Source organism: Osmerus mordax, chromosome 2 (assembly GCF_038355195.1).
Source record: "Osmerus mordax isolate fOsmMor3 chromosome 2, fOsmMor3.pri, whole genome shotgun sequence".
Taxonomy (NCBI): domain Eukaryota; kingdom Metazoa; phylum Chordata; class Actinopteri; order Osmeriformes; family Osmeridae; genus Osmerus; species Osmerus mordax.
In genome coordinates, this window is record NC_090051.1 from 7854311 (window position 1) to 7878993 (window position 24683).

Sequence of the window (24683 nt, forward strand, 5' to 3'; positions counted from 1 at the left end):
CAGTGGTAGTTGTTGTGTTCGTTCAGTTAAATGTGTGTAATGTTATGATAATCCATGAGCTCTGTCCAAGCACAGTTGCCCATATGACTCTTGTCAATTGTGAATTGACAGATTCTAGAAAGAGATCAACTCAACAAGAGTTTCAATATCCGTGGTTGTCAAGCATTTTCGGCAACTTTGAAAACAGTGTCGCGGTATAATGTATTGATTACTGGTGGCATGTTTTTGGGCTACATCTAAACCTTATGCTCCTGCCACATTTCTGCCTTGGCGTGACCTGTGCTAGGAGAGGAAAACAGCATGTATGGGGAAAGTGTGTGGGCAGAGCAAGCAGTAGTAATTCGTAACCTACACACTTCCTTTAGTAAAGTGTATCCTCACTTTCATAAAGTTATTGTTGCTCCGTGTCTCTGTTCGGTGGTGATAGGAAACCACATGATTAAATAATTTGTTGTAATGAACCAATGAAATGTGAGGATAGCAGAAAACAAGGAAAATATTTATCCACCAGTCATTTTTACATTTTAACTATGGAGGCATCTATTGGATAAATGTGGTAACTCCTCTGTTGTACACCCAACAAATATTGGGCTACTTTTCAGGCATTTTGGGTTGGTTTTGAGCACTCGTTGGGCTGGAAATCTTTGCCGGACCTGGCAACCCTGAACTCAGGTATGATGTCATTCCCAGTCCTGAGTCAAAGCTTTTAAAGAATGGATCTCTGCATGATGGGCCTGACCAGAGCACAGGTGGCCTTACACAACACACTTCAAAGTTGTCACTTTCAAAAGGGTGGCATTTTGACCCCTTCAGGCCAAGATGTCTGAAAGTTGGTGGTGCGCATGCCTTATTGCTCATGGGGAACAAAAAAGTCTTAAGAATGCATAACGTCAGCAGCATGGATTTGTCTCTACAGTGACAATTTGTTAAGAATTAAAAAAAAAAAGCCTTAAAATCAGACATTTAGTCATTTTTTTAGTCATTTAGCAGACGCTCTTATCCAGAGCGACTTACAGTAAGTACAGGGACATTCCCCCGAGGCAAGTAGGGTGAAGTGCCTTGCCCAAGGACACAACGTCATTTGGCACAGCCGGTAATCGAACCAGCGACCTGATTACTAGCCCGATTCCCTAACCGCTCAGCCACCTGACTCCCGACAATGATCCAATTGTCTTGAAATGTTGTGTGTACATGAATGAAATACATGTCCGTGTCATGTCAATTTTGTAATGGTTTGCAATGTTGAGGAGGAACCCGCCATTGCTGCCTGCAGCTATATTTAATATTATTATTGTATGTCTGTGATTTCAAGCAGGATAGTTGGTGTTTGTTACGAATCCCTGGTGGGCAGGGAAACATAACGTGCCATTGCGAACACAATGAACCATAACCAGGGTGAGGAAATAGGGGATGAGGAAATGGACACAGACACAGAAAACCGTGGTAAAAAGAAAGGGAGTTTTATTTTCTCCACACAAACACACAGTATAACAATAATGACGGGAGAAGGGGCTGAGCAGAACCAAAGCAAAGAAATCAAATATATAACATCCCCACCCTTAACCTGTCCTAACTCCCTAGCACAACACACCTAAACTAATCTGGCACACGATCAGGGTGCCCTGAACAAAAATACAGGGGGTGGTCCGCCCAGTTTCCAAAGGGTAGAATGTAAGCCCATGTGTGTCGTACCTATATGCACACCCCCATATGCATTCCCCTTTCCCCAGGGTTAAACCAACTGTGGGATACAGATAGTAAACACTGAGTAACACTTAAGAGTTCAACACAAAGAGGTGTAAGCAAAACACAAACCATACATTAGCCAATTCATATCTTAGGATAGCAACAGTGTTATTTTGGCTACTCATCTCAGTTATGTTAACTGAGATGAGTATCACAGTTAACACTGAGAATGAGCATGTTGAAGATTTACTCCTGAGAAGCGCAACTAGAAAAGTCGTTGAATTTATTCGTTTACGGTTATCATTATGTATAACAAGTTTGAACTTTACAACAGTTTCTTACACAAACCATTTTTATTGGGCCAACCTTTGTTCTCTCACATATATATTATTATTATTTTTATTTCTTTTTGCCCCCCTAAAACTCAGTCAATATTTGGCCTACATAGACAACCTAGGTGTCAAAAGTTTCGTCTTGGTAGTGATTGAGTTGCTTCTATTTGGATTTACGTTCCGTTTCATGGTTTAGGCTCAAGTTAAGTTTTTGTGGCGAAAAGTGAAGCTAACGGTGGCTAATTTGCTAGCCACAGTCACTGACGTTACTAACGTCACTGCGTCACGAAAACACGCGTGACTACCTTTGGCAGAACATTCGTTTCACATCTGTTAAGCTAGGCTAACTATAGCTTTACTGCAAGGCAGCTGCAGAAACGCCACAAGCAGAGGCCAGGGTGATAACTATTTACTCATTTTACTTTGTGATATGACACACAATTGTGATGTGTAATGTACAATATAAGCGGATATTATTAAGGAAGTACATATACTTTCGGTAACAGTAGTCTACTATTTCACTGAAGTATTAGCATAATGACATTAGCCTCAGTTGCCCGGGCAACACATACTTCAGTGGTCTATGATGCATCTGTTTTCAATCGTTAAAATAAACATTCCTCACAAATAAATTTTCGTTGTAGGATTTATTATGACATTAGATTACAAGTAAACGATGTGTGGGTGAAATTATAATTACCTATGGTTTCAAACCAGTGTAGCTCACTGCAACGCTGTAGCCTACGCGAGACACTACAAAAACATGTACACAGCTGTAGGAAGTCAAACGGCGACAGAACATGTTCGGCACTCCCCTGTTTACGTTCCTGTTTCGCCCGCGTTACAAAAATGCTGCCCCCCCCTTCCTCAGTTACGACGCACTAAATTCTAACAAATATATTTTTTAGACGCTACACATGTTATACAACATTGGAAAGCTACGATTCTTGTGCTTCCATTGAAATAAACCAATTCAAGATCAAGTCGCAATAGCAAGCAAAGTCAACGTCTTTTTCCGGTGAACATTCCTTCAACAATGCCAAAGAAAAAAGTTTTACTCACCCTAAGTGGTTCAAATAGGTCCAGGTGTGCAAATCATTCCATCAAAACTTGATCTGCTTACAGTCCCAAGGGTTCAAATTATCTAACCATGTAAAGTAATTCGTCCAAATACAATGTTTTACGTTCATGAATATCCATTATCCTTTGTTTCATTATGCAAGTTAGCCGACAGAAGAAACAACTTGTTCACATAAGTGTTCTTTTCTCCGGTTAGCAACGGAGTATTTACAATATGAAGGCATCAAACTGTCCGTTGAACCCTCCCCTTTTGATTGACACCTTGTTTGACCCAATAGGAGCCATGCCCCGTTGACAGCCCTCTAAAGCCAACTAGGTCTGTGCGTCCTAATAATAATAATCTTCAAAGGGGGTTCTTTATTAATGAATGAATGCAATATGAGTAGGCTAAATGCCTGAAAATATCACGAGAAGGGAAAACTTAAGGACGTTTAAGTCATAGAGATTAGGTCAATTTTTACACCGGTCTGCCAAATTTATTCGTTTTGATTCAGCTAAGAGGCTGCCTCTTGCAGGGGAAAAATGAGATTACATCATATGTAATTCTACACTTAACTCGTATTTTCAGTTGTAAATGATCAGCACAAAAAAATGCTTTTAAATCTATGTAATCTTTATAAATAATAAGTATGCATTTTTATATAAAATACAGAAATATCAGTTGTAAAAATGTCATTCAAAAACGGACCCCTGTGCAACCGACGCAAGCAAGCACATCCTACAATTTCCCCAGAAATTGTACCCTCTCTAGTTTATGCTTACATTACTATACACATTGTAAAAAGTTCCAATTGAAAATAAAAGACTAAACCAGGGGTGGGGAATTTTTTTCCTGCCAAGGGCTATTTGAATCAGAATGGGATTTATTCGCCATGAAAGTGTGCACAGACAAGGAATTTGCTTTGTCAGGAAGGTGCATACAATAAACATATAGGGACCTAAAATTTAAATATGTGGACTATCTATACTAAGGGTACATAAACTAGCAGTACCGACTGGAATTAGAATTAAATAAAATATACAATAAAATAAAATATAAGTTGGAAGTTTGGATATTTATAATATCATTCGGGGGCCGTACAGAATTATCAGCTTAAAAATTAGCCTGCTATATTTGGTCAAACATTTAATTAACTCAACCCTAATGTGATGGCTGGAACTGCTTCTCTTTGGTGAGGTTTATGATGTTAGCTGGTATTGATGATGTTGCTACTCGCAACTGGTTTTCCAGGTTTGCGTCAGTCTGTTGTGCAGTTGACTCTATATATGCTATGGTAAGTTTTGAAAAGAACTGCTCGCAGCAGTAAGTTGTCCCAAATACAGTTGCATATTTTAATGCATGTCTTCTCAAAATGGGAAATTCATCATTACTTATGTAACGTTTGTAGAACTCAAGCAGCGGGAGGTTGTTGTAACTAGCTTTCAGCACATCATCGCTTTGCATCTGAAATATTTTGTGTTGTAGGTTATAATTCTTAGGAGCCCCACACACAGACCCACTCCAGTCAGAGCGGATGCTTCCGCGCCTTCAGGAAACACCGTGAAGGTGGAGCACGTTAGTACACGACGCTGCGCACCTCCGAGGTCCTCCTCCACAAATTAAAATAGGGCTGCTGCCTGGCCGCAACCAACGAATAATGCACCTAATAATATGATGCCTGCAGTGCCATGGGGGGCCAGACCAGATGATTTCACGGGCCGCATATGCAGGGTTTCTGCAGGTTTCAGTAGGTCAAATTTAAGAATTTTTAAAGACATTTTAAGACAATAAAGATTGAAATTGACGACCTACATGACACATTACCCAAAATATATTAAAATCTAAGAAATCCTGAAAAAATCATTTTATTTCAATGAATTCAGTCATTGAAAAAGCATGAATTAAATTTACAGATAAAGCAATCACATTAGTAAACTTCCACACCCAACAACGTGCCAAATGCCCAAAACCTTACCCCCAAAATGAAAATAAGCTAAAACAAACTTGCTCAAATAGAGCTTAAGTGTGTGTATAGCTTGAGTTTCTCCGCTCTGGCGTGCGACTCCACCGCCTTCACTTATTTAAATATTTTTGGGGCAAAGTTTGCTGCGAGCCTCGTACCTGGAGCTGGGAAATCACCGCGGAAATCGCTGTGATCTAGCCACGTCTCGTTGAAAGTACACTTTCCCATTTTCCACACGTAGCTGAACTTTAACAAACTCTGAGGAGACGCTGACGTATTTCGCTGGCAGGTATTGCATTTATTACAGGATTTGTAGTTTTATCACCGCGTAGGCCTATGAACCAACACCAAGATCCCCCAGTAAGAACTACAACACACCGAACTAACGTTCTGAGGGCAGCATTCTGCTGGTTTTGTAAGCAACGACTATAGAGCTCCGCTCTGTAGGCTACGACACACCTGATTCAAATAAATGGGTCGTTATCTAGCTCTGTAGAAGCCTGGTAACGACCATTCATTTGAATCAGGTGTGTTGGAGCAGGGAAACATCTAAAACATGCAGGACAGGTGGTACTTGAGGACAGGTTTGAGAACCACAGTCCTCGACTGTAACACTCTTCGCCTTGAGAACAGAATAAGACGTTTGATCCGTAGTATCAATTATTTTAAAGGTAAAATTATATATTCACATGAGAAACAGCACCGCCAATTTGTCTTAACTTCTGTGCCTTCTAACTAACTTTAAATAAGCCAAGGAGGAAGGCCCGCCTCACAGGCCACTCCCAAACTAGAAACAACATTTCACTCACACTGAGCTGTCTGTGTTACTAAACACAGGACCCAACTATCTTATAATATAGTTTGTGTTTAAAGAGGACAAAACTCATTTACTGAAAAAATCCTAACCATTGAAACTTTGATGTCATAGTTGTTAAGAGCTGCACAACTCGGCATACTGGGACCCTTTTTAGAGAATTGAGGAATGCAAGTTCATGATTAAAAGTATCCTACTGTTTTAAAGTTGGAATCAAACAAGAGGAATACATTTGGGAGAAAAACTTTTTATTATTCTATATGCCATATATTCTTCACACGCCGTTCATAAACAATTAACTTGTACAACTAGATTGATTATGAATTGTATAAAGTCTACTAAATCCTTGAAAATGAAATGTCAATAATGATAAGCCTTTTAATAGGTTACAAAACTTGGATCCTTTTTTTGGACTTGGATTAGGAGTTAAGGAGGCTGCTGAGCCAGCTGTGGTCATTTTTTTTCACTCTCCTCAGTTCCCTGTCTTGGGCTTTCCTAGGCCCCGATTCCTCAACTGGTCCCAGTTTTCTTGATGTAAATTCATGCCTGGGGACAGGGGCCCCCTGTTCTTCTTCAGAGTCCTCTTCCTCATTCTCTACTTCCTCTCCAGTAGGTTCCTTTTCATGTCTTGTGCTAAAAAAGCACATGTTCAACAATTTCTTTTAGGAACTAACCATCATGATGCGTCATGAAATGTATGCGCCTATAATAAGATTATTCGTATCCAACCACAAATTGTTTAACCCTTGTGCTGCCTTCGGGTCACATGACCCAAAGGTTCACAACGAACCATTGTTGTGTTTACCCAATTTTACCCAATACAAAAACAAATAGCATTTTCTTTTAACCTTGCAATGTGCAATGTGGAGGGTCTGAGACAGCCCGACGGTTAAAAGAAAATGCTTCACTTTGTTTTTGTATGCGGTAAAGTTGTCGCAATATGACGGTGGGTCACAATGACTGATGGGTCAGAATGACCCGAAGATAACACAAGGGTTAAAGGGACATTGTTTCCCATCCATACACTGAACATATGTAAACACTACAATCACCAATTGTAAGATGTTGGTAGATAAAGCTACAAGATAGTTTTGATGAAGCTACATTATTGATGATAATGATACATTATTTGGGAACATTTAGAATATCACAGAATGACACCTTGAAGCTTGAAAATACATGTACATTCAATGGCAAGTTGCTCACCTGTTCTCAATGATGGAGATTAAGAGGGAATGCACAAACAAGGAACACAGGAAAGAGGCCGATGGCAGGACGTGGGCTGGGGTTTGCAGCAGCTGATAGATGACAGAGCACTTAAGGTCAAGCAGATAGACCAAGGACAATAGAAACATTAAAATCATAGACATATACAGCCGTATGGCCTAGAAAAGTAATTTGCATTAAATTTAAGAAGAGTGTACATGACCAAATAATATTTTAATTTAATGCAAGTGTATTTAGGACAGGTCTCTTCAATTTAGCACACCTTGATTTTGGCAATTGACCAATGGATATTATTCACCAGCCACTTATGACGGCCATGATTTGCAAACACACACACCTCATTAATGGCAGAGCCCTTAGAGGGTAGAGTCCTTCCAGTAGCAAGACTGCTTAGACTGTCATACATTTTCTTCTGCTGCTGCCTGTGTTTTCCGAGCAGCAGGTAGAATGGCGTCACAGCAACGCAGTCATCGGTAACAAGCTTAAACACAAAGAATTGTCACAAGGAGGAAAGGAAACAATGCTAAACACTGATGTGGCTGGTCTTGCCATTTCCAAGCATCATTTGTATTTTCAAAAAAATTAAATTACCAGTACCTGTTTAGTAGATGCCTCAAGCCTGTCCTGTTTAGTCTCGGTAGTAAAAGTCATTAGATCCTAAAATGGAGAAGGTATGTGTCCCTTTAATAATCTTTAGCCTTACTTGCCAGCAATGTGCTATTGTAGGTTGTAGTCCCACACAGCATATAATGGTTTTGATAGTAGGAGGGGGAAACAAAAGTATTTTAGCTTTGTATTGAACTTGTGGAGGCAGCTGACCATGAAAGATGAATCTGTATGAAAGGGATTCTGATTGGTTCTTTGACCCAATGGAAGCGGCTTCAAAGAGTTTGATGCTACTCTCTTGCATCTTATCTAGGCTAAATAGCTTGCCAGCAAGAATTGGAATAAATGAGCAGAATAAATTAATTTACCTGCCCTTTTGTTACCAGCTTGATTAGAAACGTAACCTATTGTTAACAACAGTCGTCTACGAACGAATAGTAAATAAAACATGAATTAAGCTACTTAAGAACTTTGATTCTCAAGATACCCAGTGATGAGTGCATAATATTTCAGTTTGTCTAGCAATATTTACCATGTGTTGGGTAAGGAAATAAAGCTGAGATCTGTTGAGCCACTTGGTACGCTCATCGCAGCTGTCCAGCATCTCACCTCGGGGAGCGAATATAGCATGCTGCACCTTACCTGTGCACAAAGCCTTATGGGAAAAGAATGTTCTTGGCTCCCTCGGCTTGAACACGAACACTATGGGGAACACAAAACCAAATAAAAAGATGTTAGTAGCCTGTGATTATGTTTGGTCCTGTTGGCTTTAGAGCTAGTCTTGTTAACAGGATAAGTATTTTTTTCCCTAATGTCAGTTCTCATGTCAAGAATCTTGGGTTCATTATTGACTCAGACCTTGGGTGAATTAAGCAGATTCATTCAGTGATTTCTATCAGTTATGACTGATTTCTAAGTTTGAAACTGTCATTCATGCTTTTATCACCTCACGTTTAGATTATTGCAATTCCCTTTATGATGGTCTCCCCCAGTCCTCACTCTCCCATCTTCAGATGGTGAAGAATGCTTCTGCCATAATTTTATCATCCACTAGCAAGTTTGACCACATTAACCCAGTCTTGGCCTCTTTGTACTGGCTTCCTGTCCAGTACAGAATACATTTTAAAATGTTATTGTTTGTTTTTAAAACTCTTAATGGACAGGCCCCTTCGTATATCTTGGACCTCTTACAATTACACGCACCCATTAGGTCACTGAGGTCTGCGGACAAGCTACTTTTGTACACTCCCCGGTCATGCTGTAAACGTACAGGTGATAGAGCCTTCGCAGTTGCTGGTCCTAGGCTGTGGAATCAACTTCCGCTCTCTATCAGGCAGGCCTTCATTGTCTGTTTTTAAATCCAAACTTAAAAACACACTTATATGCATTAGCATTTCCCACTACCTCTTGAGTTGTGATGTTACTTATTTTACTGTTATTGACTGTTTGTATTTAGTTTCTACCATGTATTTTATGGTGTATTTAAAAAAAATATTGTTCGGCACCTCGGTCAGCCTTGCTGTGTTAGTGTGCTTTATAAATACAATTTACTTTACTTACTAAAGCCTCTTAACAATCCTGTAAAATTAGCCTAAAATGCCTAACCAAGGCATACCCAAAGTAAATTGAAAGTTGTTCTTGAACAATTTGGAGAACATGGTTGTGGTCCCGTTTGAAAGGTGACACTGTGAAGTTCTTTCCCCTGTTGTTAGAATCCCTGTAAGTGCTACTGCTTTTGAGTAACAAAAGCTTGACAACAATGAAATAGAAAGTTTTTATTTCTGCCTGAATTTAGTTTTGCATACAGATGCTTGCAGATGCCTACAGGTGGGAGGTATTAGCTGGAAAACAATGTGACCACAGCATGAATCCTTACCTAGTCCAAAGTTTATAATAGTACCACAAAAAACAAATATGTTTCGTAGGGTACTTAGCGCATAGTGTCTTTGCTGAGTGTACTTAGTGACTGCCACCTGAACTGTAAGTAGCTAGAGTTTGTTTCCATTTATTGTGCTTAGGTAATTTAGTTTCACAGGTAGAGCATAAGGGGATCTAGTAGCTAAATAGGTTACATAGTAGCTAGCTCCCCATTAGTATTGGTGACACAGAGCAACTGAAGCATTAATACATTAGAGTGCTTTATCTGAATGTATTTCTGATACTTCCCCAGACTATTAACTCCTGTTATTCATGGAACGCAAAGAGGTAAAAACAAATGTTGAAGTTGTAACGCAATTTTACACCATCATATTTTGTCTACAACACACAGTTTTTTTAATCAAAATATAATTAAACCCAAATCAAGTCTAGAAAAAACTATATGGGAGTGGAACTTACAGTCTGTGCTGCCAGCTTGACAGCTAAAGGCAGCCATGTGCTCAGACAGGGGGTCAGCCACGAGAAGAGAAATATCCATGGAGGTACTCCACTCCACTGATGGAGTAAATATTTACATTTACATTTAGTAATTTTAGCAGACGCTCTTATCCAGAGCGCCTTACAGTAATTACATGGACATTCCCCCGAGGCAAGTAGGGTGAAGTGCCTTGCCCAAGGACACAACGTAATTTGCACAGCCGGGAATCGAACTGGCAACCTTCAGATTACTAGCCCGATTCCCTAACCGCTCAGCCACCTTACTCCCCTATATGATATATATAATATGAACAACAAAAACAGAATGAGGACACAGGGGAGAGAGAGCGGCACTGGGGGATCGGAGATGGGGGATGAGGACTTACATGCACAGGTGAGGAGGTTCCAACAGCAGAGGTTGTTTGTGGTTGTTCCTAGCAGATACTTGGAACAGCTCAGTCGTCCAAAACAAATGTCCCTGGTGGATAGAGACAGACCATTTTTAACCCCAAACCTTAAAATAATACTCATAACATCACTGTCACCTCATATACCATTTTTGAACCAGACAACAATTTAGTTAATCAGTCATTTTAAACACACACAATATGGAACCAGCTGTAGTACAGTGCACTTAAAGCATATGTTGCCAAAAGTATATACATTTCCAAAGCTACTTGAAAAGATGACGACAGTGTTCCGTGAAATCCTAAAGTCACGGCTGGTTGGACATTATAATAAGATTGTTTAGTTACGCAGCAAAGATAACATCTTGAGTGAAAATCTAGAATTATAACAACAATTTTTACTGTACATGAGGTTCTCTTAGCAGCGTAGGGACGGAGTTAATACTTATCCAACCAACTATGTACCAGTACTACTCCTGCACATACAGTATAGAGCAGGATTCCCCAAACTACACATTTGGACCGGACCTCTGAACAATGCCAGAGACATTTTTTTTATTTATTTTTTAAACAACTGTTCACACTGATTAATATGCATAAGTAAGTAAATGTTTTGATTTCAATCTATTTTCGCTTCTAGTTACTCTGACAGAATGGAATATTAATGGACCTTTTTCAAATACGGTCCAGGGTAGGGTTGTCAAAAAGTATGCTCGGATACTAATCGATAAAAAAGATATCTTCTGATTAGATACTCATTTGAAACTCAGCTGATTTCTGCTCACACACGTCTACATGACTTTTGACAATTTGGGGGCGGAAAACTATGGAGGCACTGACCCTCTTATGATTAGTTGCTTTCAACGCGATAACCACAGGGACATCCTTGTACCTTGATTGACAGCTTCTGTTACAGGAAGCACAGAGTGATAATATAGGCTACTTCACTAGACAGTGGATGGAACAATGGCGGCGACACCTGAAGAGTTACATGTAGTGATATTGATAGATGGGGGCCTTGTCTAACAATCCAACAATTTACTCAGAAATGTAATTTGAAAACTCTGAACATTAGCTAATAAACATTTATCCAGAGCGACTTACAGTAAGTACAGGGACATTCCCCCGAGGCAAGTAGGGTGAAGTGCCTTGCCCAAGGACACAACGTCATTTGGCACGAACCGGCCGTGATTGATTACCAGCCCGTTTCCCTAACCGCTCAGCCACCTGACTCCCTAAACGTTAAACGTAGTGTAGTATCACGTAGTGTAGTATCACTCTGTAGGTGTAGAATCACTGTCTCCAAAAAAGACAGTTGTCTTTTGTAGGGCTGTCCCCACTCAGTCGACTGTTTGGTCGATATGCTCATGGTCGACTAAGATTTATTTTAGTCGAGCAGCGGTATGCAAGTGTGAGATCTGATTCCCGCTTGTGTCACCATTGCTGAATTAAAGAAATGTTCTAGAGAAATATTGCGTTTCGTTATCATTTTTTAAAAACACTATTTAAAACAACACACGCGCACGCGCACACACGCGCACGCGCACGCGCGCCACACGCGCGCCACACGCGCGCCACACGCGCGCCACACGCGCGCCACACGCGCGCCACACGCGCGCCACACGCGCGCCACACGCGCGCCACACGCACACACACAGCCCCTCCGTGCACACCATGTCTGTCTTAGCAAACAAGCGATTGGGCCTTCTTTAGAAAGTTAACTAGTCGCAAGTTTGCGGTAAAATGCAGTTGGGTTGTCGAGGTCAAAACACTATACGTAGCAGCTGTGAATCAAATAAACTTATTATAAATAATGTTAAGTCATTTCTTTATTCTTACACTGAGTGTTTGCTGCTTCAATCCAGATGAGTATTGAAAAGTATTTTCCACGACTGAAAAAGGCACGTGTTGAGGATGAGGACCAGCCTGAACCGAATTTTGTATAGGGTGTTAGATGTGTGGATTTGGGGTTGGGCGTGTGGATTTTGTGAAGGTGTGAATCATTTTTATTAATATTTAATATAATAAAGTATAATACATAATCTCCCCAGTATAACCCCCCCCGGTCAGACACAGGGCGATACCCCCCCCCCCCCACACACACCACCACCACAAATTGCTTTCTAATCTGTGGGAAACACTGTACTGTCTTTTTTATGTCAGACAACTTAAAAAATCTGTTGTCATTGACATTGTTTGTATTGTTCAAATTTTTTTCAAATCAAAGTTTTTATGCATCTTAATATATTTTGTCATTGTCCCCCCGTGGTATCGAAAATGGTATCCCAGTACCTGGGTATCGGCATCGAGTTTGAAATTCTAGTATTGTGACAACCCTAGTCTACAGTCGCAATTGTTACATTACAAACACAGGATTCTTTGAACATGTACATTATTAGTATGTATGTACAATGTCGAGCAATGGGTGCACTTGGATTGCTTTAGAAAAATAGCACACACTTATCCTCACCTAATGGTTCCTGGGGGCTTAGAAAAGGTGGTCACCAGTTCCCAAGAGGCAGAACTCCACACAGTCACCACCTCCTGAAAGCCCACAGCCAGTAAGGAGCCGTCTGCCGAGAAGCAGCAACACTCAGGCTTCAAGTTGTGATATCTTCCCACAAAGTCACACGACCAGGAGTTAACGTCTTCTGTAGGTTAAGGGAAGTGAGAAAGTTACAGAATGAACTTTTACTAGAGTATTTAACTAGCGGCCTTTGGGATTACATCCACCAAATTGTACCACTACAATACATGTTGGTGAATACATTTTTGTGTTGCTTATGTTCAAGGTTAAGTAAACATGCAATGTGAGCTGACATTTGAGACAGATTTTATCATTTGTGAAAATTGCCTTGTGTTGTAAATGCTGACGTATTTAGCTGTCTTTGCCGAAACAAATGCTGAGTCATGTGGCCACATAACATGAGGTTTGTGAAACCATTCTCATGGAGTTTGTAGTTTTTGGCCACAAACCCATCTCAGCATGAATCACAACATGCACAACTCAGATAATGGATGGCTGCCCAACAGTGGCCAAGGGCGTTAACTGGGCTATTGTACAAGCCTGTTTCCCAAGGATCTCTTTAGCGGGCACCCATCCTTGGGGAATTATATTGGATGTTGAACTTGAAACAATTAGGCTAGAACTGGGCTGGCTTACCATTCATGTCTAACTGGTCTGCCAGCAGCCAAACTTTGAAGCTGCCGTCTTGGCTGGCGGTCACAAGCATGGTGGTCTCTGGCAGAGGGCAGAAGCACATGGCTGTAATCCTGTCCTCGTGGGGGGCTGAGACAGTGGTGTTCAGCACAAAACTAGATAGGGTGGGATTGGAAAAAGGAGCAAATACATTGAAGGAACACATTAAGAAATAATAGATTTCATATCAAATGTCTGAAACAAAGATCAGCTGACTTATTTTCAACAGAATATGTACAAACAGATTCTACTCAATTTGAGTGTTGCGTTGGATAACCATGGGTCAACGCGACAAAATCAGAGTTGCCAAGTCTGCTTATAATCCACAACTTTGGGCTTTTTTTCTATCAGTTGAAATAATCACGAGTTGCAGGTCTTTGGGAACGTTTTTCAAAATATGGTCGCTTGTTAGAAAAATCTAAAGTCTAAACCTATATGAGCTGTGTAGGCCATCTATCAACAATATTATATCAGGGTATCTGCAGGTTTAGGACAGTTGGATTTAAGACTTTTTAATACCACACCCGAGTGAAATTTAAGACCAGTTTCATTTTAACAACTTTGTAAAGAGCACACAATACCTCAATGTAAATGTAATTCTTTGAGCAACTGCAAAAAAAAAAAAAAAATCCAAGATGGCGCCGATGAAGGCTGCCTCGGTCGTTAGGAGGTGCGCTCTTTTTTGTCTCGTTTTGTCTGTTAATTCAGTGTTCTGCCAAGATTTCCGGGGTTCTCTAACAAGAGAAGTACTTCTAAACATCAGGACTACAACTCCTGTGGATTTATTTCCCACTTTTCTGCTTCCAGCGGCAGAATTAGTGGGAATTATAGTTAAAGTCACCCTCGGCTTTGTTCTAGCAGCGAAGCGTCGTAAGTGAGGCAAACGAGCCGGTGCACTGGTGCGACTCCGTCGGCGTGAGGCACGCACAGCGTTAAGGCCGAATTATACTTCTCCGACTCGTTACGGACAGACAGACGGAGTCGGACGGATTGGTTGAATTTATAGTACTCCGAAGGCTGTGGGTGCTGAAAACAATTCACCGCCAGAAGAGTAGGTGGCGCAACGGTTTTTTTGTAAGTCGTCGTCGAGTGTTTATTTTCCTAGGTTATCGAGAAGTCGGAGAAAATGTACAAATTAGCCGTTTCATCAATAAAATACGCACATTTTCAGCAACGACACTGCCCATTTCTCGTCACATTTTAATTCAGATGCTGATTTACAGGTACTGTTTAGCTGAAATAGGAATTGTAAAAACTTACAGCAATGGCGGTCAAAGGATTCTGTTTGTCCTGTTTATCACGGCAACCCCGCCCCCGCCCCTAACGCAAGCGGTTCTTAATACGGACCAATCACAGCCAAGGGGTATCTGTAAAATGACGGACGGACAGACGGATAGTCAGGAAAATCAGGAAGTGCATGTAGAGCTCTCCGAGGGGCTCGGAGAGGGCACGGAGAGGGAATTCCTCGTCGGAGAGGGCGTTCCCTGTGTCCGTGTCCGTAAAAACGGAGAAGTATAAATCGGCCTTTACCGGGGATATTTCTCTCCAACGTGCGTTCACTGAGCAACTAACTGGATGAACTTCAGCTACTGGTGTGGAAAAACCGAGACTTTCATTCATCTTCCGTTTTGTGCTTTACGGAGACATGGCTGAGTGAACTGATCCCAGACTCTGCGCTACAGCTAGCAGGTTTCAAACCGCTGAGAGCGGAACATGACCCTGTGCTCTCGAAAGGCGGTGGTATTTGTTTTTACATTAACAGTGGCTGGTGTGAAGATATGACAGTGATTCTGCAGCACTGTTCTCCTGATCTGGAATCATTTTTATTAACTGCAGATCTTTTAACTCACCACGAGAGTTTGCATCATTCATTCTGGTTGGCGTCTACATGCCTCCGCAGGCTAGCGTTAACGAGGCTCAACGTGTGCTCGCCAGCCAGATACTGAGTGTGGAGCATGAAAATCCGGATTCCTTGGTTATTGTGCTAGGCGACTTTAACAAAGGCAATCTCACTCAAGAACTCCCCAAATACAGACAATTCATCAAATGCCCTACCAGAGAAGGAAACACTTTGGATCACTGCTACTCTACAATCAGCAAAGCATACCATGCGGTCCCCCGAGCAGCACTGGGTCACTCTGACCACGCCATGGTCCACCTGATTCCTGCATACAGGCAGAAGCTAAAGCGCTGTAAGCCTGCTGTGAGGATATCGAAACAGTGGACCAGTGAAGCTATGGAGGATCTGCGGGCGTGCTTGGACTGCACTGACTGGGACATGTTCACGACTGCTACCAATAGTCTGGATGAGCTCACAGAGGCTGTGACATCATACATCAGCTTCTGTGAGGACTGCTGTATACCAACACGGACCAGGGTGAGCTACAACAACGACAAACCCTGGTTTAAGGTTGAGGTCAGCGAAAGAGGCCGCGTTTAGGAGTGGGGACAGAGACAGTTTCAAGGAGTCGAAGAACAGGTTTAGCAAGGCGGTGAGGGAGGCTAAACGACTGTACTTGGAGAGACTAAAACACCAATTCTCTGCCAATGACTCTGCTTCTGTTTGGAGAGGGCTCAGGCAGTTTACCAACTTCAAGCCCAGAGCCCCCCACTCCACTAACAACTCCCGCCTGGCCAACGACCTGAATGAGTTCTACTGCAGATTTGAAAGACAATTGGTCAGTCCTGAACTACCCCTTCCCACCCAGGAGGCCTCCCACCTCCCCCCCTCTACAGTGACGACTCTCTCCATTCAGGAGGGTGAAGTTAACAGAATTTTCAAGAGGCAGAATCCCCGCAAAGCAGCTGGCCAGACTGTCTCTCCAGCCACCCTCAAGCACTGCACTGACCAGCGGTCTCCGGTGTTTACCTACATCTTTCACACCTCCCTTGAGACATGCCATGTGCCAGCCTGTCTCAAGTCCTCCACCATCATCCCTGTGCCCAAAAAGCCAAGGCCAACAGGACATAATGACTACAGACCCGTCGCCCTGACCTCTGTGGTAATGAAGTCTTTTGAGCGCCTGGTGCTGGCACACCTTAAATCCATCACAGACCCTCTACTGGACCCCCTGCAGTTTGCCTACAGAGCCAACAGGTCTGTGGACAATGCAGTTAACATGGCTCTCCACTTCACCCTACAGCACCTGGACTCCCCAGCATCCTATGCCAGGATCCTGTTTGTGGACTTCAGCTCTGCCTTCAATACCATCATCCCCGCCCTGCTTCAGGACAAGCTCTCCCAGCTGAACGTGCCTGATTCCACCTGCAGGTGGACCACAGACTTCCTGTCTGACAGGAAGCAGTGCATTAAGCTGGGAACACAAGTCTCTGACTCCAGGTCCATCAGCACTGGATCACCCCAGGGCTGCGTCCTTTCTCCTCTGCTCTTCTCCCTGTACACCAACAGCTGCACCTCTAGTCATCCATCCGTCAAACTCCTGAAATTTGCGGACGACACCACCCTCATTGGGCTCATCTCTGGTGGAGACAAGTCTGATTATAGGTGGGAAGCGGCCAACCTGGTGCAGCCAGAACAACCTAGAGCTCAATGCTCTTAAGACAGTGGAGATGGTTGTGGACTTCAGGAAGAATACAGCCCCACTCACCCCCATCACCCTGTGTGACTCCCCAGTCAACACTGTGGAGTCCTTCCGCTTCCTGGGCACTATCCTCTCCCAGGACCTCAAGTGGGAACTGAACATCAGCTCCCTCATCAAGAAAGCACAACAGAGGATGTACTTCCTACGGCAGCTAAAGAAATTCAACCTGCCAAAGTCAATGATGGTGCACTTCTACACAGCCAACATTGAGTCCATCCTCACCTCCATCACCATCTGGTACGCTGCTGCCACTGCTAAGGACAAGAGCAGGCTGCAGCGTATCATCCGCACTGCTGAGAAGGTGATTGGCTGCAATCAGCCTACCCTCGAGGACCTGCACACCTGGAGGACCCTGAGGCGAGCGAGGAAGATTGTGGCCGACTCCTCCCACCCTGGTCACTCCCTGTTTCAGTCACTCCCCTCCGGCAGAAGGCTGCGGTCCATCAGAACCAATAGCACACGCAACAAAAACAGTTTCTTCTCTTCCGCTGTTGGCCTCTTCAACAAGGCCAAGGGTTCACACTAACTTCATGACTTATGCCCTTAAAACTACACTGCTTTTTGCACTGGACAATACAATCCTGTACCATTTATATTTTTTGTAATATTGGTATTTTTATCTTGTCAATTACTGCAACTTATATTTTATTTTATTGTATAGTTTATTTTAATCTAATTCCATTGCTAGTTATGTACCCTTAGTTTGCTAGTATGTACCCTTAGTATTTGTTCCGGGAGTACAACGGCACTTAGGAATGCTTGGCTGGACCTGATGTTAGTTTCCTCCAGGATCACAATGACTCGTATTGAGAGACTTGTTGCTCTTGTTGGTTAGTTGTAACGGTTTCAAATTCTTGTACTCGCTGAAATATTTTACTGTTGTTTTTTCTACAGGTACACTTGCGGGGAGTTTCATGTTGTTCAATTGTAACTTGTTTAACTGCATGCTCTTATAGTTCTTCCCTTTGGCACTTATTTGGTTTTCAACAATGTATGCTTCATGTTTTGGCTGCTCGCAATGTTTGGGGCTATCTCGTTGTTATGATCAGTGACCTATGCTCTTTTGTAAAGCTCTCTCTTGGAAGTCGCTTTGGATAAAAGCATCTGCTAAATGCATAAATGTAAATGTAATGTAAATGGAGTATAGTTAGTCCTCATATTAAAATTTTAGATTCCTATATGTTTAATGTTTGCACCTTCCTGCCAAAGCAAATTCCTTGTCTGTGCAAACTTTCATAGCGAATAAAACCCATTCTGATTCTGAACTGACTAAACATTAGGCAGTGACTGCACTGAAAGCTTTAATCCCGTCGCTTTAATCGTTCATAGTAAAAAAATAAAAATAAATCTTACAAAATATACACAGTACTAGTGCATAGTTCCCATGATAAAATTGGTGGCACACACAAGATTCCTGGAATTATAGATAGATGTGCAGTGCCCGTGATGCAGCTGGTGATGACAGTTCTTCTCAGTGGTTTTGGTACCCATATTTCTCAGATCACGATTGAAATTCTCTGTCATCTCTGAAGTGCTTGTTCAACTTCCACATCATCTATGAGTCAAATTGCCAATGCTGTGGTAGCCTACATTTATGCAAATCCCACCAGGAAAAGCTAATTTAAGACAAGGGTATAAGCACAATTTTTATGTGCCATTATTTTAGGGTGGCAACAAAAATTGAAGCAGAATTCCAACTATTGTTCTTCGAATCTTTATTCAACTTCTTCATGTTCTATTTCTTCCTTGACACCTTTCAGCTCCTTCAAATCTTGAGCTATTAAAACCGTTCAGCTCTCAGAAAATTCAGCAGTTTCAGGCTATGAGTGCTCTGACTTTCCAGCTTTCTACCTCTTGTGCTTGAATTAATATAAATTAGTGCTGTCAGTTTAAAGCGTTATTAACGGCGTTAACGCAAACCTATTTTAACGGCGTCAATTTTTTCATCGCGCGATTAACGTTCTTTTAGGCCAAGCAAACTTTGTAGTTTTTTTAACATGCTGTTGCAGCAACTACTGACGCTAGAAAAACTACAACACCACACCGGATCTAGCTAGACCGGAAACAAAACAACAGGGAGGCCGCACACACTTGTTTGGTCTTGCGAGCCAGCTAAAGAGTAGTAGCAGAGCCCGTTTACGGATATTAGACATTCTCTGGTAGTAGGCTAACGTTACGTTTTGAGTGGATGGCGAGCGCGAGACGCCGAATTGGATGCCAACAAAATTCTAAATGGAACATTTACTTTAAAAAAGTTGCCAAATGGTTCCATTGACAAGACCAAAGTGATCTGTGTGTTTTGTCGTTGTGAACTGATCTATCATCGCAGCACGTCCAGTCTGAAATACCACTTGATGTCCAAGCACACAGCTGATGCAAATTCTCCGCCCCCTCCTCAAAGCCAGGCGATGGCAATGTTAGTTTCAACAAAAAAAAAAAACATTTGCACTAAGCAATCCGATCCACTTTTCCATGTTGATAAGAGCATCAAAATTTAGAATAGATAAAAATGTGAGATTAATTGTGATTAATCGCGAGTTAACTATGACATTAATGCGATTAATCGCGATTAAATATTTTAATCGTTTGACAGCACTAATATAAATCAATATTCATAATATTTTTACATGGTTTTCCAATTTAGTTTTTTTTCAAATCCTCTTAATACTCTTAAACTTCTTCAACTTTCAAATCCTTCTTCCTCAATCTTTCAGCTAGAGCCACCATTTAAACTTTAAAATGTTGACAAAACCCGAAACTTTTTTTTAAACTCAGCTTTTTGATATCTATTCAACGTTTTTCAATATCACTGATTATGTTTCATGAGTTTTTCAAACCGTTTCTGAGATTTACATGGGTGTGTATGTGAGAGCCTAGAGTCCTGACAAACGCTACAGTGGAGAGGAGCTTCGAAATCTGGTTGAAAATATATTTCTAGTTTGCCAACACTGCCACAATTTTCACTCTTCATGCTTCATTTTCAGAACAATAGATAGCAAATGTTGTGCTGGTCGTAGACAGTTGTCTGTGGAATCCAACAGACTTACACATTTGTTCAGAGCCCCACGAGAGTGAGACAAAGTACAACTCTCGCCCCAGACCAATGCAAATCTGGTGACAAATTTCTCAGAGAAAGCAGAAGGTACACCTTTTTGAAACTGCCGGTAGAGTCGTATTTCTGACTGCACAGACATATAAAGGATATTTATGGTTATGGGTCTAGGGCCTCGGAAAATATTCATATTTTTTGGATTGGACGTATAGTTTTGTGTCTAAGTTAACTTGTTTGAGGTGTGGATTCTAGGTACATTTGTTATTCTCTTTGCCCTCAGCGCATTAGCAATCATAGCTGCACCATCACCATGGCAACCACACAGACATGCACGACTCAATAGCAATCACCTGCGTGAGAGACTATCTTATTAGTGGAGTCACAAGACAGAGTTATTCAGTCAACTCGGAGCTATTCACAACTACTACCACTACTGATACTACTAGTGCTGCTACTACTACTGCTATATCTTATGCCACTACTACAACCAGGGACGACCTGGGAGTAAAAATAGGTCCTGGACTTTTATCCAGACTGACCCAACAGAACCGGCCCCCGTATACGCCACCACAGCTGTCCTGCCAATGCATCCACATTCTGTGTTTGATGTAATGCAAGTTAGGGAGTTTCACAGTTCATGTGAGCGCGCACAGCACCTGAGCGAAATGTTTTGGCCTTTATTAAAGTGCAAAATAGTTTTTTGAGCTTTAAGTAAAATAAACATAGCCGCTTTTCAATTGGTAAAACCTTGTTTAGTGAAGATGATGTCTTGTCTCTTATTTTTCAGCCCCTTACTTTTCTTAACCTGGTTTTCGATCGTTATATAGTCTCTACTATCTAGCTTTCGATCTCAGTGTCACTGTCGTGTGTAAGCGAGACAAAGGGGGCGGGGTAAGGGCTGCACAGACGTTCATTTGGAATAGACCAACCGGCCTTCGGGAAAGTGGGTCCGGCCAACCGTGTCGCTCAATCTTCTGCCGACATTTTATTAGTAGTTCAAAAAATTATAAGGCAAGCGGCCCTCCGGCCCAGAAGTGTCTCGGCCCACCGGCTCTCGATACTGACTGCAACTACTAATTCTGCAGATGCTGCTAATATCTCTTGTACTACTATTGCTAATGGAACTGTTTTATTCTACTATGCCACTGATACTACTGTATCAGCTACTGCTATACTATCCCAACTATAATTTCAGCTATTAAAACTATAATAGTCTTGTTACGACTAGCCTACTTCTTCTACTGTTGAACAGTTCAGCTTCTCCCCCATTGTATTTAAGCTCTTAGCTTTGTTAGATGATGCAGTTCAGCTTCCACACTTTCAGCTTGCGGCCATTTTCTCATTTCTGTATTTTCAGCAATTTTTTTTAATTAATTTCAGTTTTCAGCATTCCAACGCATTTTCTGCAGGAAATGCACTTTCTAGTTTACAATGGTAGATTGCAAATAAGCTATGTTTTGTAAAGCAGATAAACGTAACAACACATTTTTTCATGTATTCAAACATGGGTCAAACAATCTTTAGCCAATTGTCAATTTCCTTGGTGATTTTATGTATGTAAGGCAAATGAGTGGATTCTTAAACTATAGTTTGCGATCAGTAGGTCTATTGAAGGAGCTATTGAAATAGTCTCAAACATTCAAGGGTCTGATAGATCCAGTTATCCTGGCAAAACAGTTATTGTTCTGTATTGACAGGGCACGATTCCAGAAGGTATTGCGACACAAATCACTCGCTTTCCTTCCCACAATGCACCACGCTCGGGGGGCATGTCAGCCAGGTGAATGCTGAGTTGTAGTTCTCTAATGGCACTGTTGTAGTTCGTATAACGTCATGGCCAAGTGTGCAGACTTGGGTTTATGTACTCGAAATATCAATAAAAATAAAACATACACATAAAGCAAGAAATCCAATACACTGGCAAGATGTAGTGTGATGTTATCTACTAAACACACTAGTTCTGGCTCTTTTTTGCTGTATTATTCAGAGTGAAAGGTTAACAATAAGCGGAAATTCATCCTTGAGATGGCGAAGGAGCTGTGTGAGCAGCAGAAAATGGCAGTGCAGGCACGTACGCAACTTTTGCCTGAAACTCCTTCCCCGTCTGCGAAAAGGAGAAGGTGTCAAGTCAGCTGCAGATGTTCAGGGAACAAAACTTGTGGGCAAATCTATTGATTTGAGATGCGGTCTTTAGGAGGGGGGATGAGATACCCCATTTACCAGACAAGCCTGAAAGGTGCATTCACAGTTTACCAGCTCAAACAAAGAGCACAATGCAATGGCCAAGACTATCCTATTTATTCCATTTAGTCGGTATGTTGGCCTAAAGGGAAAAAATCTCCTCAGACTTAATGAGTCGGATATCCCACCTGAGGTGGCGTACCATTTGACACTTCCGACTAGGAAGTCAGAGATCCCGACTGTGTAAAATGGAATGCACCATTTGTATTTTGTCCATTTTCATATCAGAGGCCTGTTCCATAAAGGCCGCTGAAAAAAGCTGGACTTAAAATCCCAAACCTGACTTGAATTAACCCAACAAGTCAGTCAGGGCTAAAGCGGTTCCATAAAGGCCAATTCTAGTTCACGCAATCCGACTAATTCAGGTCAGATTCAAGAAGTCAAGATAATTGCGCCGTGCACCCTCTTCTTGAGCAGCCCAAGAGGTAGAACATGGATCATATCGATCAACCACAGCAAAACTCAATGTTCACGGCCACGTGACTTCTTCCAGAAAGAACGTTCCGTTTAAGCCGTGTACTATGACAGCTCCCTCATCCACCACTTCATCCAAATTATATGACACTTTTTTTATAGACCTTTACTTCATTGATTTAAAAAACAGACACCCTCTAAACACATCTAATTTGACATCTAATTTTTTGGACAATAAACATTATCCAGTAGCCTAACTTAGCATGGTTTTTGTGTTGGGAAACTGGAGGATAGATGAATGGATTTAGGTTTGTTTTCCAATTGTAGGCTACTGTTAATTATGTAGCTATGATAATTATACTGGGATAATTTAGATTGTGATATAATACCTGAAATGTCTGGTTAAGCAACTACACAGGCCTGGCAATTAGCCTGCCCCCGACCAGGCTAGTTTCGCAGCATAAGTTGCCATAGCAACCGAGTTCGAACTACGTTGAGCTGGCTTTATGGAACCAAATGAACTATAACTGAGTCCGACTGACATAAGCCAGGCTTCTTCGCTAAACTGGCTTTATGGAACAGACCTCAGGCGATTTTACATGAATGAAAATTACATTTTAAATTCAATAGCTCCTTGGTCATGTGACTTATGATCTCAGAGTAGTGTTGTCACAAAAACTGTTACCCCCCCCCCCCAAAAAAGATACAATACCAGAATTTCTGAAGTACCGGTTTGAGAGTACAGAGTTGGGTGCTGACAAGCACGTGTTTTCCAAACAAATCTCACCAGAAGTCGCTAGCGGCTCTCTGAAAAGTTGCTAGATTTGTCAATAGCTTAGGTTTTTTGTCACTAGGGAATACAAAACACTGGACAAGAAGCTAATGCTGCAGGGACTCCACTAAAAGTTGGTGGAAGAGCGACAATTACAGAAAATTAGAACATCGATCACTAGAAACCAATTTGCAAACATCCCTGCTGACTGAAAATATAATACCCAATACCGGGGCATATGAAAGGAGAGGGCACAACAGGGTTAACGCATTTCCACAGAGGCTTTTAGATGACATAGTTTGCCGATTTTTTTTTTTTTTTTTTTTAGTTTGGGATGTATACTTGGTGTCCAAGCAGCGAAGCTGCGAAGCCACCTTGGTGTTTCCCACAGAATGTGATAATATCTTTGGCAGTGGGCGGAGCCAGACTTTGTAAAGATTAGGGGCTCAGCCCAAAGCTATGTCCTAGTATTGGTTAGATGAGTGTAATAGTGACTTTAAGTAATGCAAGCACGTAGCACGCAAGTAATTATTATTTTTTCATTCATTTGCGTGCAAAATAGTTTGAGCTTTACGTAACGAACATTACGTTGGCCTCTGTTATATTTGTTGAATGTACTTAACTGTGAATATTATTATATTTAACTTGAATGTATCAGTTTCAGACACATTTGTGCATAGAATTATGATAGGCCTACTAACGTTTATTTAAATTTTTTACATTTATTATAAATCAATGTCTGGGAAACAATGTCTGCCCCTCCCTTTCTAACTTTTCTTGCCTCTGACAAGGCACAACCTATATTCTCTATCATATATATTTATTGGGTGTGCTCAAGCCTTCGGCGAGAGCACAACCTTTGTTCTCTCACATATATATTTATTATTGTTGGAATGCTGCTTCAGCATTCCAAGTATTGTTCTTTGAATCTTTATTCAACTTCTATTTCTTCC

The 24683-nt window shown here is 41.6% G+C and overlaps 1 protein-coding gene across 5 annotated transcripts in view; it reads right to left on the bottom strand.

Moving 5' to 3' along the window:
* Window positions 1-6086: 6086 nt before the first annotated feature.
* wdr75 (WD repeat domain 75) overlaps window positions 6087-24683 on the bottom strand; it is a 40329-nt gene continuing 21732 nt past the window's right edge. The window contains exons 13-21 of one of the 5 annotated variants that reach the window (XM_067260614.1): window positions 13614-13765; window positions 12921-13098; window positions 10430-10521; window positions 10026-10121; window positions 8221-8390; window positions 7680-7739; window positions 7420-7563; window positions 7062-7153; window positions 6087-6488 (exon numbers count right to left, since the gene is read on the bottom strand). In XM_067260614.1, the coding sequence (XP_067116715.1) occupies window positions 6275-6488; window positions 7062-7153; window positions 7420-7563; window positions 7680-7739; window positions 8221-8390; window positions 10026-10121; window positions 10430-10521; window positions 12921-13098; window positions 13614-13765 (1198 nt within the window). In that variant the 3' untranslated portion in view covers window positions 6087-6274. Of the gene's footprint in view, window positions 6489-7061; window positions 7172-7419; window positions 7564-7679; window positions 7740-8220; window positions 8391-10025; window positions 10122-10429; window positions 10522-12920; window positions 13102-13613; window positions 13766-24683 lie in introns of all 5 variants that reach the window. The other 4 variants (XM_067260596.1, XM_067260605.1, XM_067260587.1 and 1 more) reach the window with 4 other exon arrangements.